Consider the following 18,816-nt stretch of genomic DNA (forward strand, 5'->3'; position numbering starts at 1 on the left):
GTTCAAACGTCAGAGCGGGCTTTTCAGTTTTATATAAACACGTCACGGATTTCTGCATCACGGGCTATACAGAAAGCTACTCTATGTATGTCCAAATGATAACGTATTAATGAACAAGTCCACGCAAATGTTCGCACAGTTTATTTATTCACAAATATATTTATTTCTACTGCTAGTCTCATAGTGGCATCGTCTATTTCATTAATATGGTGGAGAAACCATAAGAATTCGTCTCGTACATCGGTAAATGGAAACACTTTTACCATATAGCAAACCCATATAGTTCGCATTCCTCTGAATTTGCTCTAATAGAATTGCCGAATCGGACCATTACCTAACCATAAATGCACCTACTTCTCTAAAATATTATGAAATGAGCATTTGTCAGGCAGGAAGGGTAACGTAGTAAAATGGGGCAGTCTACGCTTCTGGAACAGCGAAAAGTCAAGTTGGTCTTGACAAAATTTTGTTCATAGAACATGGCGCGACGCGGCCTCGAAGTTGAACAAGAAAGTAGAAGTTCTCCATCCCGTATTTAACTAGTACGAGGACTGTACTTTGCATATCAGGATTCAGGGTGCGCGTACAACCGTGATTCGAAAATTACAAACGAAAAGGCGAAGAAAAAGATCGTACACTAAGCTCATTCGGGCATATATTAATTATGCTTGTATCAAAGCGCTTTTCGAAAATTTAGCTCTCAGCTTTGTGCGGATGGCGAACGACTTTGGTGGAAGAGCTGACAAGGCCCAATTCACGATAGTCATGCAGAAAATATCAATATATTTTCGATACATTGACCTATGAAACTGAATTTTAGGCAAGGGAACACTTTTAAAGATAAACTAAAAACATGTTGTGATTTAGAGACCTGCTTTGTTGCAAATTGATACCCTGGAACGTGTAAACAAAAAATCTAGCTTTAAAGGAGAACAATGGATCTTGTTAACAAAATCAGCTGTTAGCAATTAACGCTTTGAATACCCATACAATTGTCTATAAAGACGCGGCCACCTAACAGAGATGTAGATAGATAATGAAGATACCGTATACCGTAATGCCATAATAATCTAAATATACCTATATATATATATATATATTTGATATATGTATATATTTATATATATATTTGATTAAATATACTAACTTAAAAGGTAAGGGTTAAACTAAAGTTTTGTCGTGATGCGGAATGGGAAAGATAATGGGAAAATAAGTTTCAGTTGCAAAAGGTAGCTAGCAAAAAATCCACGGTTGGATAAAGTTTGCAATGATATTAGTGATACAACATTTATGGCGACGGAAAACTACGCATAATACTTTTATATATATATATATATATATATATATATCAGTAAATATGGATTTTTTTCCTTTTGGCAGCCAATATTTCTTGTGCGTGTCGTAGCAACGCATTTGATTCTTGCCAACCTTTCAGAAATAATTTGTTAATAATAATTACCTTTTCTCTTACCTTTTATTCCCGTGAAAGCCCTCTTATGTCTTATGAAATAGTTACAGTCTAATAACAAATCTCTTTCCAGAAGCAGCGGTTTCTCTATAATGAAATTGTAGTAACATAATACATTATAGCCCAATAATCAAACTCCGCGTTAATATTCTTTTGCTAGTTTTTTTTTATTTTTGGTTATCTTTCCATGTATAGTGCCTTGTAATACATATGTATCTGACACTTGCAGGGAACAAGAGCTCTATAAGCAACATCGCTATTACTTCAGAGTGAGCGTGCATATCTATTGCTTATCTAAATATTTAGAGTTCTTTAAGTCTGAAACTAAATGTTTCCGGTTTTACGTCTGTCACTGGTGTTAGATCTCCTGTCAGACGGCCGGAAGCCAGCCGTCTGACGCGATGCCTAACAGCTCATAAGAAAAGTGTATTTATACCCGAATTTTATCTTAGACTAGCACTTGCCCGTAAGATTAGCAAAAAAATACGTTACCCTTTACTTTTGAGGCCTAACATACTTGAATCATCGTCGACAATCGTGTCTGTCGCAGCAGGAAACGTGCCGTGAAGCGAGCTTTCCAGATGAAGAACGTAAGCGTCTTTCTGTATCACGCAAACGTCCAAATCACGATGGACTTCGCAAAGACCTTTGCAAAGCTCTTTTTTCGATGACGACAATGCTTAGCATCTTTGTAACCATCGCTCGCGGTTTAGGAGCGCGAAGCCATCTTTTCTGCCGTTCAAACATGCCGCGACTCGCGCCGTTATCTAGACTTGAGAACCATCCTGATCCTCCGACTTCTTCCTAGAGCTCCTCTCGCCTCCAGTGGCGGCGACCAAAACGCCGATCGTCGGGACAAACAGGGTTTCACTTTTTTTGACTGCTAGGTAACTAACACCCGTTGGTTTGTTAGACGCTTGTTGTAAGGCTGCCTTAAGTACGGTTTGCACTTGATTCTCCGCAGTAAAATATTATTGTTATCCACAATATCTATACTATCTATAGTAGCGTAGTGTGGAACGAGGATTGATAACGGAACTGGGTTGCCAAAACGCAAAAGACAAATGAGCCGTTTTACCAGAGCTGTGTATTAAATATATCTGTCAGACGTTTCACTACTCATGCTGCTGTAACAAAAACATGCTTTGATCAGTTCTAACGTAGAGGCTCAAATCATTTAAATTATTTATGTTAGTAACATACGTAGAGTAGTATATGCCAAACGCATACTTTAACAAATAAGTATAACGTTTTTGCGTGATCTTTTTAATCGTTACAAAACCAGAAAGGCTATCAAAGAAAAAAGAAAAAAGTATTTATTACTTAAAGACGACACCGATAAAACGAGATAACTTTTTCAATTTTCAGACATTATTTGGCCATTCTTCGAGAACCTATCGCAAATTTACGAAAGGACATCCCATCATTAAAATTAAGATATCTTCGTTCACGTCATGTTCATTCTCTACAGTAGAAAACAAAAGATGCTTTGACGCAATCTTCCTTTTCTCGAGATATTAGCCTATGAATTAGAGGGACTTCTCCCTTAAAAAAGTTAATAATATTTGTGAATTCAGGCATCTTGCTCAAAAGTTTCAGAACCCTTCTGCATTTAGGACTTGGATTTTATTTACTTTATGCTATATAAGTTTGTCTATCCGTTCAAATTCAAGCGACAGGCAAAAATAGAGAATTGTCAGAAGAGATATTGGGTTACGCTCATCAATACAATATAGTCAACCCATTATTAATAACAATCAATAGCCCAAGACCTAATTCTGTTTGAATCTACGACAGTTGGAAAAGTTTCGACATTTCCGTGTGTTTACAAACTCTATTAAAAATTATTCACTTATTAACTCTGTAAATTATTCATTGTTATTCAATTCAATCAAAAAAATCATTTGATTTTGAGAAATACTCGTTCTATAATGTTATCTAAATTGTATTCATATAAGCGCTTTTATAACACAATCCAAGAAAAATAGAGATACTCGAACGAGGTGACTCGGCTTATCACACATAAATGTCATCAGTTTGTGTTTGTAGTAGGCGGTATCTTACGGACGTCGGTAAGAGACGCTTTCTACAATTAGAATTTTGATAGTTGCCCATGAGCTTTTCCATAAATGCACTAAAATGTATTTGTAGCAAAGGCGTAACGCAGAACTACTATTGATGTTATCATTGTTGAAATTTTCCCAATGCAGTAATGATGTGCTTCATTTAGTGTTTTTAACGCTGTGTGTTTTTCACACTGTGCTTTCTGCTGTGCCCGTTGCGTATGAGTTCTGTCAATATAACACAACTACCTACATATATCATTGTGATACGTGTATGGACTCATGTCTATCAGGCTTTATATATCTAACAAAGATGTAGGGGCTTTAGTGCATCGTCTACTGGACCAGCGTACATATACGGTGACGTTCTATTGTTGACGATTCTGCTCTATAGTTGTAATTACTGAGAATTCGCCAGCAGTATTCTATGTACTGTTATCCTTGTTACCCAATAGGACAAAAGCTATTTAAAAAAATGCCTAACTTTTCAATTTTAACATAAAGATCGATTCGGTTTATTATTGCATTGGCAAGCAATCTGGGAAACAAATCAAATTTGAGGTTCATACTTTAGCTTTCCCATTTTACTTTTTGCGCAATGGGCCCTAATTACTCCGACCTGTACAAGGGGCTGGCAACGAGTCTCTACAAATTTCAGGATAATGGACTCATGTTTATCCATTGCTCTATTGCGCATTTAACCTATGTGACAGCACAATATACACCATATAAAATTAAACCATATGTATTATTGAAGCCCGAACGTCGCTACGATGTCCCCTTCCATGGCTTTTTACGTTCTACCATATATATTCGTTTACAAATTGTTACTGTTGAATCATAGAATGCTATATGACAACAGTACCATCTGGCGACAGCTATTGAATGCGGTCTTAGCAGCCCAGAAGCGATCAAAACAGTTTTCCACTGAGAAGTCAAGCCTGACTCGATGTTCAAAAGTTAGCAGCAAGCGTCGACGGAGCGACAGAGATGAATAAAATTAAAGCGCTATCTGGGTGCAGGAATCGTCTGAATGGTCCTAATAGCTATAGGGGTTGCTGCACACAGCATTGCCTAGGTGTTCTGATCGCTTAGTGGCTCTTATCGTATGGACAACGACTTCAATACGAAGGAATATCCGCTCGCAGTGAGAGCTGTTTTGTCGAGTGTTTTGTTTTTTCAAGGACAACCGTTTGTTTGTCTGTCACTTACATTTAGTCAGGTGGCATTGTTGGCCATTTTGCTTACGACAAGATCATCCATTGAGGCACATTGAAATAACGATCTAATCGACGATACCGGAAAAAGAATGAGACGAAAGAATCGACGGTGAGAACAGCTGACAGCTAGCGACAGCCAGGCCCGCACGGTGGGTAAAGTTCGTCGCATAGTGAACTACCTATAACTACATTTATTATTTATGAGAAATAGTATACTCGACATATCGTGCCATAATTAATCATACGACTCATATCGATATAACACTCCCGGCACATGTTCATAGGGAAACTAATCCGTACAAAGAGCTCTCTTCTTTTAGAGGTAAAAAAAAAAAATGCAAAATAAGGCTTCAGCTTGGACAACGAGAACATTCGGGAAAAAAATGTAATTTGTGTAAAATTCATATTAATAGTGGGCTTGGCAATTTGATGCGGAACCTTCTTGAGCAGGCCCAAACGAACGTGGCATATTTTAATGATAATTTTTCTTGCAAAACTGCTCATATCCAAAAAAGTGAACTCTACAAAAAGGCAAGATTAATTGACCTGGAAAGTTCCATATTTCTATGGTATTGTACCGTTAAGCATAACTCTCTAATTAACAAGTACGCTCAAATACGTACGAAGGAACTAAGAACGATTAGCGGCACCAATGTATGGTAAGTTCTCGCGGGTTGGCCTGTCACATTTATTTCGTTATTAATAAAGGGACAAAGAGTTCTGACCGTATTCATCTTGTAGCTTACTGTTTTTATTAGAATTTATTGTTTACGGTGCCTTATAGAAGAATTCATATCAAACCATCATCCGCGTACAGCTAAATGATTCTGCAGGAGACTTATACAATACGAAATACCCCGTGCATAGATTATTGTTGTGCAATATGGCAGTTTAAATTAATATTGTTTAACAAATTCTTATTCGTTGCGTTTGCAATTGATGTCCGATTTTTAGGCCCTTCGTCCTATCAAGTCTTTGTGGACGTCACCGTATTCATAACATACTTATACGCCTCGATATATATTAACTGTTCGACTGACAATTACAAAGTTCAGCCAGGCTAGATTCATTCTGTAAGGCACATTTTATCAAAATGCATCCAATATATTAAGCTGGGCTCGTATACGAAGTTGGCAAAATGAAAACAGCGTTTTGCATGATTATAAGTATTCTCTTCTTGCGCACAGACTGTAGCTCATTATACGGCTAGATCTCGCAGTCTCTGCAGGACACAAGGCAGAGAGACTGCATTGCGATATGTCATCTTCTTTGTAAGGGTAAGGCCTTACGTCGAGTAGGAATGCAATCGTTTTATAGAAACGTCATCTTTGAGGAAATATTCAACAGCAACACCGGACGTAAAGTTCGGCACATATATTTAAGTAAACCTAATTACACAACCGAGTGCAATCAAGACCTGAAATAATTTAAGTCTTAGCTGGCTATCAAATCTGTAGCCTCCTCATCCGAACCCATCGTCCTAACCACTGGGCAATCCTCGCAATCGGGTCGATTAGCTTTTAGCCAGACGTGACGAAAGGGGAAATTATTAGTTTGTTTATCTTGTCGTATCAGCCGCCTTGGAACCTACGACCTGTTTTCTTTTTGTTACTTATTTCCTAAGCGCCAATTAGCAAATTGGTAATATTACAAATCTGTCACAGCCAGTTTGCAGTATTTATATTCCATAAACATATCCTGCTGCTCCCTAAATTTACAGACTTAGGTAATGTGAACAATAATTATAAAGATATTCATCATAATATTTTCAATCGTTATGTGTAGTAAGTAACTGCAGTCCTACTGCGCGAGAACATATCACGTCGCCAGCCTAAGACCTTCCCTATTGTCATAGCCAACGAATTTCTCGGACAAGTTGAAGTTCTCGAAATGGGTAATGGAAAACTTGTCTAACAGGCGCTTTGTTACGCATCCAGAGCTCTATCGTTAGCTGGGCTCTTGGTGTTCCCCTTCCATTTGTTGTTGTTGTTCCAAGCCATACTGGCTGCGTTCAACCTATGTTTAGGCCGATGTATGCCTGTGGGCCGCTGGCGACATCAGCCGCGCCTGCAAAGCCGCTACAGGATATGCTGTCACTGCCATATGCTGTATGGGGGTGTCAGCTGATAACGTAGCGTTCGGACGAGTCGGAAGATATTAGAGTAAAGTGAGTAATTAATTAGCCATGTATATAAAGCGATCTCGACCTAGATCTTCTGGTAGCACTGGTAGCCGTGTGGCTGAATTGTCTCCTTCTGGATTGGCTGGATAAACTTCAACCTATTAATAAAAAATGTTGTCACATTGCTAAAAGGCAGAACACGCTTTTCGTGTACGGGAACATGTTTTGTGCTGCTCGGCACTCTCTTCAACTGGTTGGTTAACACATGGCCGCATTTTTACAAAGGTCAAATAGAACGAAGAGGGCGGACTTTGCTAAACTGTACTTACAAATGATACAGCTGTGTAGAGGTTGGGAATAAGCTCCCGAGGGTCTTGCGTTAAAAGTTCTAATGGCTGACACTTTTTGCAATTGTGTTTATGTATAAAAACTTCAAATAATAAAATCCGTAGTACCCATAGAACCTTTCACACGGATCCTATCATTTCGAGCTTTTGTCCACGTGACCAAAACGTAGGTCTTCCTTTGCTAGTGTGGTGCAAGCCTTCCCCATCGGGTTCTACTTGTTTTTGTTGTTTAGATATTGGGAATGTCCTAACGAATTTTTTGGCACGTTTTCCGTCCTAACAAAAATATCTGCCGTTGACCTTAAGCAGATGTGACGCCTCAGGGAAATCCAAACTCCTCTTGAGAAAAAACGAATATTGAGGTCTTTGAAGAGAAGGAGCCGGAGATTCCTCTGGAATAGGACATCCTATTCTCCTATAGAATAATAAAGACGACCCCCCTACACAAGGACTTGCAGGACATGCTAAAAAAGCTGCCACTTACAGTTAAAGGGAGGTGAGCAGCGACTTCAAATTAGCTGCCAAAGTGGCATCGGAAAAGCTAGCAGAGCGATATATATATGCTTAAGGCAAAAAACAGATCTAAATGTTCAAGTTATGTGTCATGTGTATTATTCTTAACACGATATTTAGATCGTGTCGAAGCTTTGGAAAGGAACAACACTATTATTTTCTATTAGGCCAATGGCACAAATTTTTTAGCTTTTGTCTGAATGTAGATGAGATACGCAATTTATTTATATTCACGATATTGCCATTTTTGTTATATATATATATATATAAACATAACAACACTTTGACACACCGAAGGCTTCAAAAATATAGCGACCAATATTCTGACTTGACACAAAATGTTGCATATCTAGAGGTTGAGATACGATTTCACAAGGCCTTCACAACCATCGAGGATTATCTACAAATTGGAGTCTTCGTTTCGCAGCATAACTTTAGGAACCTTTTCGTAAACGAATCTATGTCGCTTAATAATAAATAAATCTATTTAAATCAGCCACGCAAGCTGTGAAAGATGATATTAAAAAAAGTCAGAGATTCATTCGAAACCCAGGAGCCTTTCCTAAGTATAACCAAAATTGTAATCGATCATCCTGCATACAATTTTTCTTGAAAAAGACCATTCTAATAAACAATGACCAGCACCGCTTTACAAGAGGGCAAACTGGACATTCTATTTAAATAGAAGGCGAATTTACTTATTTCTAATTTTCTGAATCATTGCACAGAATTTTTCATTTTGGCCCTGTTTTAAAATGAAACAAACCTCAAGTTGATAACAAAACTTTTGTTTGAAAAAGCAATTACCTGGGCACCGAGATTTCAGGATAAATGTAAATGACAGGTTTTGTGGTTCCTGTGCCAGTGGCGATGCAGTGGTGCCATAATTGTCTACTAAACTAAAACACAACTTACGTAGTGATCTGGGTTAGAACCCAAGTGACGACACACTCAAAACCGCTGTCTGAAGCTAAGTATTATATTCAAATGATTTCCCCAACAAACGCCAATTAGAATAATGCTGCAATTGCAAGCCTTTGCGACTCTACAGTTGCTAGCATTGCCTTACCATTTTTTTCAATAGAGAGAGATTGAGAACATGGACATCGACGGAGCAGTCTAACTTGCTGATGTAGGAATAACTGAAACATAAAAAAAGCATTATGTATTTGCAGTACAGTTCTCAATGCACTCCTTCGAGGCGAAATTTACATGATAGCACTAACGGCTTTAGAAAAAGCCATTACTTGAGATCACTAATAAACGCAGCATATAGGGACGAACGTGATCTAATGATAACAGCTATTTTTCAAAAGGGACTGAACTGACCCAAACGGATTGATATACTTGGGCTTTTGAACAGGCTCGCAGATGTTCGAGTATAAACAAACATTGCGACTTTATCGTCGGCAACGTGTCGCACAACTGCGTCAGACCGACCTCGGAAATAACATATTCGTTTACGACACGGTGTATTGTATTATAAACAGATAAAGTCCAGAGTTACAGTTGTTTTCGTTCTTAAAAACTGCACGGATAAAAAGTACGCAAAAGTCTTATCCCCATATTCTAAAAATGGGTACGTATCGTCGAAGCCAGGATGTCGTGAAATACATCCAATCCTAATCAAGACAATTCTTAAAAGGAAGAACTATTTTTTTAGCAAACCCTGATTTTGGCTTTTTCTTTACGCCCAATACTTAATTATGTCATTATATATCAACGTACGGTCGTATTGATAGGTATGTTACGATACTGTTGTTGGACACGGGGTCACAGCTGGGATGGCCACAACAAAGGTAAACTGAAATGTGATGATACCAACTATCTGTCCCTTGATCTGGTCTTTTGCTTATCTAGCTATACATTTCGGGGATGTCGCCGTATTCATCTTAACTTGCCTTGGTAGAACAGAAGTCACGTAATCAATCAAGTGTAGCCTGTGGCTGGCCGGCCTTGTGACAGTCGTTTCCGTTAGCTGAATCCAGCGATTCGGGGACCCAGTCGCTCTTTCATCGGATTTACATCGGTTAACTGCTGCTATTGCCGAGCCGATCATCGCGGTGTACATTCGGTCACCATCGCTTTGGAAACAGCTGGTTTATGCCAGATGGTGTGTCCATTAGAAGACGGTTTCTACTGTCGTGAACTTAACTTTTTCAATATTGTCTTTTATTCCCTAAACGGTCGTATCTTTGGCTCGTAGCATTTGATAATACAAGATGACAGCATCTCCGACACAAAACTGTCGACGTTCCCTATTTGACGTATAAAAGTTGGAGTAATCACGAGGCGCCGAGAACTAGAAGAGATTGAGTGAACTGGAGAATGTTAACTCGACGAAACGTAGCAGTTCGACGCAGAAACTGCGAAATAATAGGTAAGCAAAACGGTTCTGGAATGAAGTGCGACTATTAAGAGAAAGATTTGTAATTGCATATTTTTGGTTGGCAAAACCTAACGCTATTGTTCTTCCTTAGAAAGCTTAGCGATGGCAGAAAATATGAGGGAGTCCCACTGTTGACGAAATCGTGGGTACATTATTTTAGTTTGCTTTAACATAAAACAAGCTGGAAGGGTCTCTAGTTGTATAAATAGAAGATTGCTTCCTTGTGTGTGGGGATCAGTATCAGGCCTATGATGTTTCTTTGTCTATCCGCGAAATGGCCACACTCCATTTGTAGCAATCTATCCCAAGAATATCTTTAGATATCGTTTCAAAGTAGCGATCGATGGTGGTGGCACTTCGTTGAATGCATAACGCCTTTTTTTCTTAAGTCCTATTACTGCTTGAAATAGAGGTGGTTCTACTGAATATAATGTAACGAACAGCTCGGAACTTGTTCGATGATGTATATTGAATTATAACGAATCCAACTACTGCTTATCAAGCTATTTTGCAACGACTACATCCAACATACCTCTCACGAGCCATCACCATGTTACTAAATCTCCTTTCGTTTTTTTAGAAGAGAAGTACCAGTGCAACCATACAATTGCAGATCTGCCTTCTAACGAAAAATTTCCTAGGTGACACACAGTTATTACAGCTATTTTCGAACCTAAAAACGTTGGTTTATTTCTGCACAATTAGGATCTTTCGTTAACTTGTATGAATACATGGTACGGCACACAAATTAGGCTGTTTGTTTCAATAGATAAGTGCTCATCTGCCATTATCGGGACTAGTAACAAAGCTTGTTTTCTCTACAACAAAGCTCGTCGTGTCGTTTGGAAGCAAAAGTGAGCCGTTATCCAATATTTCCACTCGACTAAGACTCACAACTTTATTCTTTACATAAAGTTGACGGTCAGCAAAATGCACGTTTTAGTACGGCTTTTTAAAAATCCGAGAAAGATTTCCGTGAAGCAAACTGGCCGATTTTCTACAAAATGTAAATTTAAAAGCTTTAAGAAATCATTAAAGCGACAGAGACGGCCATTTGGATCTTCAATACATAATCGGACGGCTGTTTTGGAGAAGAAAATCGATTGGTTCGTCCAGATAAACTCCAATGATGGGCCTTTTTGAGATTTTTGGCGCCATTTTAGAGTTTTTGGACTTTTTGGCCATCCTAGAGCATTTTTGAGACTTTTGGTCTACTAGCAGATTAAAATGTATTTTTGTATTGGAATTTTTCATATGTAGCGTATCTGAGCAAAATTTTACCAAGTTCACATTTGCTAACATCGCTTGAGGTACGACTACTATTAAAAAAGCTAATTGCGTTGTTCGAAACAGTTTAAGATACCTGATTTTTAAGATGTCCTATTTTTGTGCGCTTGCTGATACTTGCTTTAGTGCAGCTTCAGCCTATATCAGACGCTCGCTGGTATTTCTTGGGGCCTTTCACTATGGTACTTGTCAACTGATCGCTATTACTCATTGTTACCTTGACCGCCCGTTATTTTTCCGTCGTCAACGATATTGCGGCTCAAACAACTGCGTTTGGTAATGCGGCTTAGTCCCTGCCAATAGACCAGCAATAGTCGGTACGGCCTTATCACTATGGGATTACCACTCTGTCAAAGGACGACTATATACGACCTTGTAGCTAACTAGGCCAATAACATTCTACCTAATTCTTCTATACCAGAAGCAAATGCCTTGCGATAATGATTGAAAAGAACGCATAATTTTCTCTTTACTTCTAATATCATCTCCCACAGTCAGCGAGCCTGTTGTCAGAAAACGGGCCTCATAGTTATGTTTCAATTGATATTCAGGTCTTACAGGTTTTTACCATCATAGAGCATTTTTGATTAAAAAAAAAAAGCGCATAAGAGGTGTGAGTTTCGAGCGGCTGGGCCTACAGGAAAAATATTCAATCAACTTGTTCTCAACGTATGGATATACCACGAGCTCGTACTTTGTTAGCTGTATTGAAACTGTTTGGTAAATTTTGTCCGTTGCCTTTGACACTGCCACGCCATTGCTTTTATATAAAGGTAAGAGCCTAACACAAGAGAGCACCCCCTTTGCAAGTAATGAAGTCTGACCATTTCATGTACCACCAAGTCGTCTAGATATTCTATACACTATACTTCAGCTTCACGGTAACCGTACACATTCCATCGACACTATAAACATATCTTCTGCACTATGCAGGGATCAATAATACGCTTAGCTTTTCGACAGCATTTTCGGAACCTACTTTCACTTGAGCTTTTGCGACTATCCGTACAACTTAAATGATCGTATTCTATGTCTGATCTACGTCATCTCGCTAGTTATCGAGGTCACGGGTGATCGTAGCAGGTCTAATCTACACAAGCACACTGTCTATCCTCTGGTAGCCGATTGAAGTCATCGACGGAGGCGCCTTCGGCCCAGTGACTGGTGGTACCTGCATTCCGCGCGGATGTACTACACCGTATTCCATTAGGGGCCAAATGGCAATGAGGCATATGGCGTAAATAGCATATCCCGTGTCAGATGGCACGATTCCCACCAGCCACTTGATTATAGACATCGTCGTCATCCACACTTGTGCTATGACCGACGTTATTACCCAAGACTCTACTTGACGTCTTTCTTTTGCCGCCATTGTTCTGCCGCACTTTTTCCTAGTTTATGTATTGATGTTTCGTACGAGTCTTAATGTGTCTCTATACTATTGCTCGCTTATTTTATAAACTAGATATCAATAAAAATTGTACTCATGTTGCATTTCTGTTAAGGTTTGCTTGTTGATGGCTTTCATCAGGCACGAGTTTTGTTGCGATGGTTCTTTTTCTCGGATTAGTGTAGGCGGCAGCGCCGGGGATTTGGAACCAGAGTGTCTTTTATTCTCCTTGGACGCTAGTAAATTAATGCAGTTTTGAACTTACAAATTTGTTGATAAAGTAAGTTAAAGTACTTTTATGCTTTTTTTCACATGACATAAAGCTCGACGGTGTTATCGATGTCCTGGACGGCTCTTATAATTGCCGTGTCAGTTTATTTACGTCATGTCAGTAGCGATAGGTCTCCTGATATTTAGCCCTTCATTCTACACTGATCGTAGTATTAACTGCATCGAACTCTCGAATGCGCGCTCGGATTTAGTGTCGCATTCACCTATCATTCAACGGGGCTGACTTTAGTCTGTTTCGTTGAAACTCTAGGGCAATTTTGCCACATCCACTGTTGAAATGGTTGCTTGCGCTACCGATCGGGGAACCACCATGTCGAAAAGTGCTCAAGCGTTTTGCCCCATTTGCTAAACTGTAGATAACTCAGAAAGCATACGAGAGCTGCAAACATATCAAGTTCATTTCCTACAGTCTGGCAGCTGTTGGTGTAGCTACATCATGCACTAGTGGTGACAGCCTGGAAAATGGTAAGGTGCGAAACACTATCATGTGGCAAGGTGTTGCTAAGTTTGGCCTCACATGTTGGTAATGCTGGCTCGACAATTTTATCGAGAATCGTGTGCAATTGCTTTGCCGGTTCAAGATGTTTTGAGAATATCTAGCCATCGATCAGGATTACTAGTATGAGCCGAAGCTTCGTACACATTTAAAAATGATATGACGGTTTTTCTTAATCCGAACACGTTAAGTATGATTTTACGTCCATATACGTGCATTTAAGCCAGCTCACACCAAAAGTGTCACTTAATGTAAATAGCTGTTTCGAGCTACTTCAGGTTTCATGGGACGTTTCAGACATTTGTGAAGTGAAGAATTAAAAAAATCAATTAGATCAAGCGACATCTGTTGATTAATCGTAGATGTTTCATTGATGCAAGCTCACAGTACTCGGCGTTCGTCACTAAAATGATATGCAAATATCAGACTTACGGATTGGTCCTGTGTATTTATTTGTACATTGGTTAGTTGCGTTTATTTTCTTCGTTCTACTTACTCACCTAAAGGAAACATCGGTATGGCGTTCAAATGACATTTGCATACTGCTGAGCCTTAGCTCAGTACGGTCTCCATGATGCGTAAATATTCGACCCACGCGTGAGCTAATTCTGCAAACTGACCAGACTCAAGAACAACAAGGGCTCGTTTCGGCGATAACAAGAACGCAAAACAGGCCAAATTGTGGGCGCCACTACTGCATGGCACCATGTCCTCCGAAATAATCCGAAACTGCCGTCTGACTTTTGTTAAAGTGTTCGAAGTTCCGTTTAGTTTCGATAGCTTTTTTCAGGGTTCGATTTTCCTTGCTTGCGGGCTGTGCAGAAAGGTAAATTTCGTCGTAGGTAGATTCAAGTCAGGCCTCGGAAGCCACACACAAGGACGGGCTTGCTTCATACTCGATTAACACCCACAGGAAGTTGCCATCGCTCCTAAGTGTACAGAACTGACAGAACTTTTGAGGACTTCTGTGACGGCTCCTTTAAATACATTTCGCGAGAGGCGAGTCTCTTTCTTGGACAAGATAGCGCTGCTTCGATCCGGTGGCCCGAGGATAATAATAGTCGGACGTAATCCACCATTATCTACTACTATTCAGGAACAAATCCAAAAGCTCAAACAGAGCGCTTTTTTTTTTCTCCTCTAATGAACCAAATCGTTTATATGGTTTCAACCGTCGTCCGGATGTCCGCCTGAAGAAAACAAAGATATGGCGTGAGTGTTTGATTTGGTTTGTGTTAGTATTCTTGTTATTTTTTTTTATTATTATTATTGTCAATGTGGTAGAATCTCTTAGTAATATGTAGTTTGATGAATCATGCAACACATATATTTAACTGTTGAACATAACTATATTCTTTTCACCATTAAATAACTCGCAAAGCGTATGTCATCATGCTCTGTGAGCACGACGAGAACTTTGAGATTATGAAGACTCTAATTCTAAATGATAATTATACACAGAAGAATACTGTGAATGGTCTAGAAACGGTCAGTCGTTCATCTGAAAGTCGACACCGGCTTAAAAACATCACACACCATAACCACTGGAACGGGACAAAGATATAAATAACCTAAACCAGAAGAAAAGACAACTGAGCGCATCGACTCTTTGGACTACTTGAAAGGAAGTTCTCGCAGTTATAACGTCTGTCTTTCGTTCTACAGAGTTTCTATGTTAGTTGCTGCGTCAGTGATTCATTGCCCAAATTCAGATCTTCGAACCCAATCATTTGAATTCTTTAACAGACCTTATTGTTAGGCTTTAATATCTTACCTAATGTCTCGATCGATTTTAAGTAATTGGAAGATATGCATTTTATGATATTACCTCTTTGTATATTATGATATGAATAAGATACACATACGAGAGCTAAGATTCTGGCAGTCTGTTTTTTCTCTTCACATTTTTTATATACGAAGAGACTCAGTAAAACGGAAAAAACCATTGTAAATATTTTGCCCAGCAATCACTGCAATAACACAAATCCATATCTATACTATGATGTACAGTTTGACGTTATAAAGCCACTGTTATTTCAAGAAACGTTTTTATGAGATAAGAACATTTTCGGCAGAAATGAACTTACGACGATAGTAAGCGATTGAAAACCGATAACAATTGTTTTTGAATCTGAAATATATAGATCTTTAGTTAATAGTTATGATCGTGGCATAGAGGATTCAATTTAAAAAGGAAAAAAAATTTTAATTCTCATCAAAAAATACTTTTGGGCAATAGATTCTACAAATACATAGACTTTTGTATACGTACGACTGAATAACTTAAAACAGCGTGTCCGATTAGTACGCATCGTATGCCACAGATTGTTCGGCTTTCTACCATTTGTTTGTCATGCGTGGAAGACAAATCTCTGCAAAGGGTAGACATAGATGAGTAAGTAATATTCTATCAATAAGAGAAACAGTCCTACCACTCGTCGTACGTTTCACAAGGAATACTAACGTGATCAAATTCAAATTTCCGAACCTGTACACTAATAGTAGAGCTACTAGGAAACGCAGTGGCTAAGTTGATGGTACGGTCCTCTACGTTATCGAAATTCAATAGCTGTTGCCCCATCGTATCGTGGTTGGCTAAAGGCTATTTTTGCAAAATGAGCCAATAATTTTCAAACATACTATGGCTGTTGTAAAAACATTTTTCAAGCAAACTGATTTCTTATACCAAGGATGATATAAACTCTTAGCTGCATACAGACTATCATTCCAGCGTTACTTGCCTTTGCTGTGAACTCTCTTGAAACACAAACCTATTTCCCTCTGTATATATATATATATTAATGTGTATTAGCTGTTTTTGGTAGCTTTTGCTCGTTATTGAATTAGGTATCTTCACATCTTCGTCCTCGGCAGTGGTACTATCGCAAACTGTATTTTGAATATTGCGTTTCGTATAAGCGTGAAATTATCGGACTGAGAACCATTCTTGATTTATAACCTTTCAATATGTTTTGCCTAATTCGCTATGTGCCCATATCATGGAACAATTTTATTATCATTACTCTGACCCTTGACTGAACTGTTGCGTAACTGCAGTTCCGTATAGCTGTTCGTTGCAAACGATACTTCTCGTGCAATACACATACTAGATATATAACTTGATAGTTTGTCTATATACAAATAGAAACTAATGTTCACATAACCTAGGAGCTTGCTTTCCTGGCCGGCCTTATCGGCTCGCGTAGCCTCAAAGACATCTGTGCTATGTAGCATGAAGCGAAGAAATGTCCCTAGGCGATCGTATTCGCTGTCGTGTAACGCCGTCCAGACAGAATCAGGACAGCGAATTTGACAGAGCCTAGGTAAATGGCAGCCGAAAAGAATATCTGTAACAATAGCAGCAACAGTGAAAAGTCTGTATATGTACATAAGTCCATACGAGCTAACGGGACAAGATCTCCGCCAAGTAGTGACTAGGGTACCCTATCGCTATTGTTCGTCGAGTAAACGACAGGTGTACTAGAAAAACGGTCTATCGTACAAGTGGGTCTCCTATGGAGCTCTATAATAGTTAGGGAATAACATACAACGCAATGTTTTACAAACAACACTGCCAAAATGTCCCTGCGCCTCGACAATGTGTACTGGTTTTGTTTTTTCGCTTGAACAAAAGGAGGATGTGTGCTACATAGAGGAGACTTTTAGAGACTTTCTTTTTTTTTTTTATCGTGGAACCGATCGAAGAATTATTCGGTATCACGGAATCAGTAGTACCAAAGGTAGCCACTAGAGGCCCGTAAGATGTGCTCGTTGATGTTCTATCCTGGAAAACGCGCCATTGAACAATTTCCTCGTCACTCCACACATACTTTAGTATGTGGGTAGATCTGCGGACAGCTTCGATGACCTGATTATCCTCTTTGGTCGATTCGGTCGTTGTGTACTCTGTGCACATTGTTGCGCCTGTCTACTATATAATTATTTATATTATTACTATTATATAATTATTTATGTTATCTCTAATTGGGTAATAATAATAAATCGATCTGAACTTGAAGGGTTGTATACAACTGTAAAACGTTTGGAGTGTTTCTATGTATTCTTGGATTAAATAGTATTATCAAGATAGCAATATTCTAATATAATACTGGCATGCTGCTAGTAAATCTTTTATCTTATTGGTAGTGTTAATGACAGCTCGGACATTTTCGTGGATTTTTTTGTGATTTAATCTACAATTCTGTAGGGTTTTATGGTTGGCGAAATCGGTGAAACCGATCTACTTGTTGCTTTGTAGAACCAATATTATTGATATAGCAAATATGTTTTTCTGGAACGGCCTCACTTTTATGGATTATTGTAGATTCCTAAATGTGAAAATAACTGTGTGCACGTTTTAAGTTCACTGAAGAGTCCAGCTGGCGGCACCTTGACAAGGGTGGTGATTCCTGCACTCGGTCCTTAGTTTTTACAGCCCCTATATACTATGCAGAAGTCTGAGTCATTTTTTGTACGGTCAAGCTTTGTGATGCTACACGTACATCGATTTCGTTAGGCTGGAAAAAAAAACTCAGACGCTTTTTTTAATTGATGGAAAACATCTCGTTCCTGTGACAATAAGCCATGATATTATGTATCTCCTGTCATTGTTCACGGTCCTGCTATGTTTCCACAAAGCAATGTAGCTCCTGTCGCTGAATGGTAGCGGGTTTCGTCTCGAAGGTCTCCAATCATGTTTTAAGGTCTTTATACTTACTGAAAGTAAAACCGCTAAGGTTACCATCCAGTGAATGAGAAACGTGAAAATATATTGGCACAAGGTCTGACGAATATGGAGAGTGCAACAAAGCCTTTCATTTGAAGTTCACGAGGCCACCTTCGGCGATGTTTGTTATCTGCGGTCTCGTGTTGTCTAGACCGCTCAGACAGAAATTGAAGCGAGCTTAATGGAGCAGGTGATGAAGCCGCTAGGGAAGTTTGAAACCAAACAAAACATGTGGATAGAAAATATCTGTTACGGAAGCATAATGTATTTTTTTGGCAGCAAGTGACAAGTATGGAGTTCATAGGATCGAACATTTTAAGAAATCGGTATCGATACCCTTAGTAGTGAAGATGCCCTATCCTAGTCAGAAAAATAACAAATTCGTCTTAATGTTTGTCAAACAAATGCCTATAGCGTAAAAGGCTGTATATATTACGGTCCAGCACCGGTTCCACTGCAACTAAATAACAAGACAAGGACAGTTGGAACGCAAGAAGGTTTGTT

At 39.0% G+C, this 18,816-nt stretch overlaps 1 protein-coding gene across 2 annotated transcripts; it reads right to left on the reverse strand.

Moving 5' to 3' along the window:
• Positions 1–1,387: 1,387 nt before the first annotated feature.
• Positions 1,388–17,598, reverse strand: LOC147753852 (uncharacterized). Of its 2 annotated transcripts, XM_086972687.1 has the most exons (5): positions 15,859–17,598; positions 14,087–14,776; positions 9,635–9,829; positions 8,803–8,875; positions 1,388–4,816 (listed from the first exon to the last, which is right to left on the reverse strand). In XM_086972687.1, exons 2-5 carry the CDS (start codon positions 14,125–14,127, stop codon positions 4,787–4,789), a joined length of 339 nt encoding a protein of 112 aa, XP_086828813.1. In that variant the 5' UTR covers positions 14,128–14,776; positions 15,859–17,598; the 3' UTR covers positions 1,388–4,786. The 2 variants fall into 2 exon arrangements, 1 of the variants encoding a protein (XP_086828813.1); XR_015315120.1 differs by lacking the exons at positions 1,388–4,816; positions 14,087–14,776; positions 15,859–17,598 and adding an exon at positions 11,486–13,700 and having other exon boundaries at positions 7,918–8,875; positions 9,635–10,099.
• Between the last annotated feature and the right edge of the window lie 1,218 nt (positions 17,599–18,816).

The sequence above is a fragment of the Varroa jacobsoni genome, unplaced genomic scaffold (assembly GCF_002532875.2).
Source record: "Varroa jacobsoni isolate VJ856 unplaced genomic scaffold, vjacob_1.0 scaffold_167, whole genome shotgun sequence".
In the NCBI taxonomy this organism is placed as follows: domain Eukaryota; kingdom Metazoa; phylum Arthropoda; class Arachnida; order Mesostigmata; family Varroidae; genus Varroa; species Varroa jacobsoni.

Excerpts from the sequence above, each read along its gene's own strand:
- LOC147753852 (XM_086972687.1), bottom strand. The coding sequence starts at position 14,127 with ATGCAAATGTCATTTGAACGCCATACCGATGTTTCCTTTAG. Across the intron at positions 8,876-9,634 it reads GTGACTTCTGTTCTACCAAG|TTATTCCTACATCAGCAAGT; the intron begins GCAAGTTAAGAT and ends TTTATGTTTCAG. Across the intron at positions 4,817-8,802 it reads TCTCTCTATTGAAAAAAATG|ATCGTTATTTCAATGTGCCT; the intron begins GTAAGGCAATGC and ends ATCGTCGATTAG.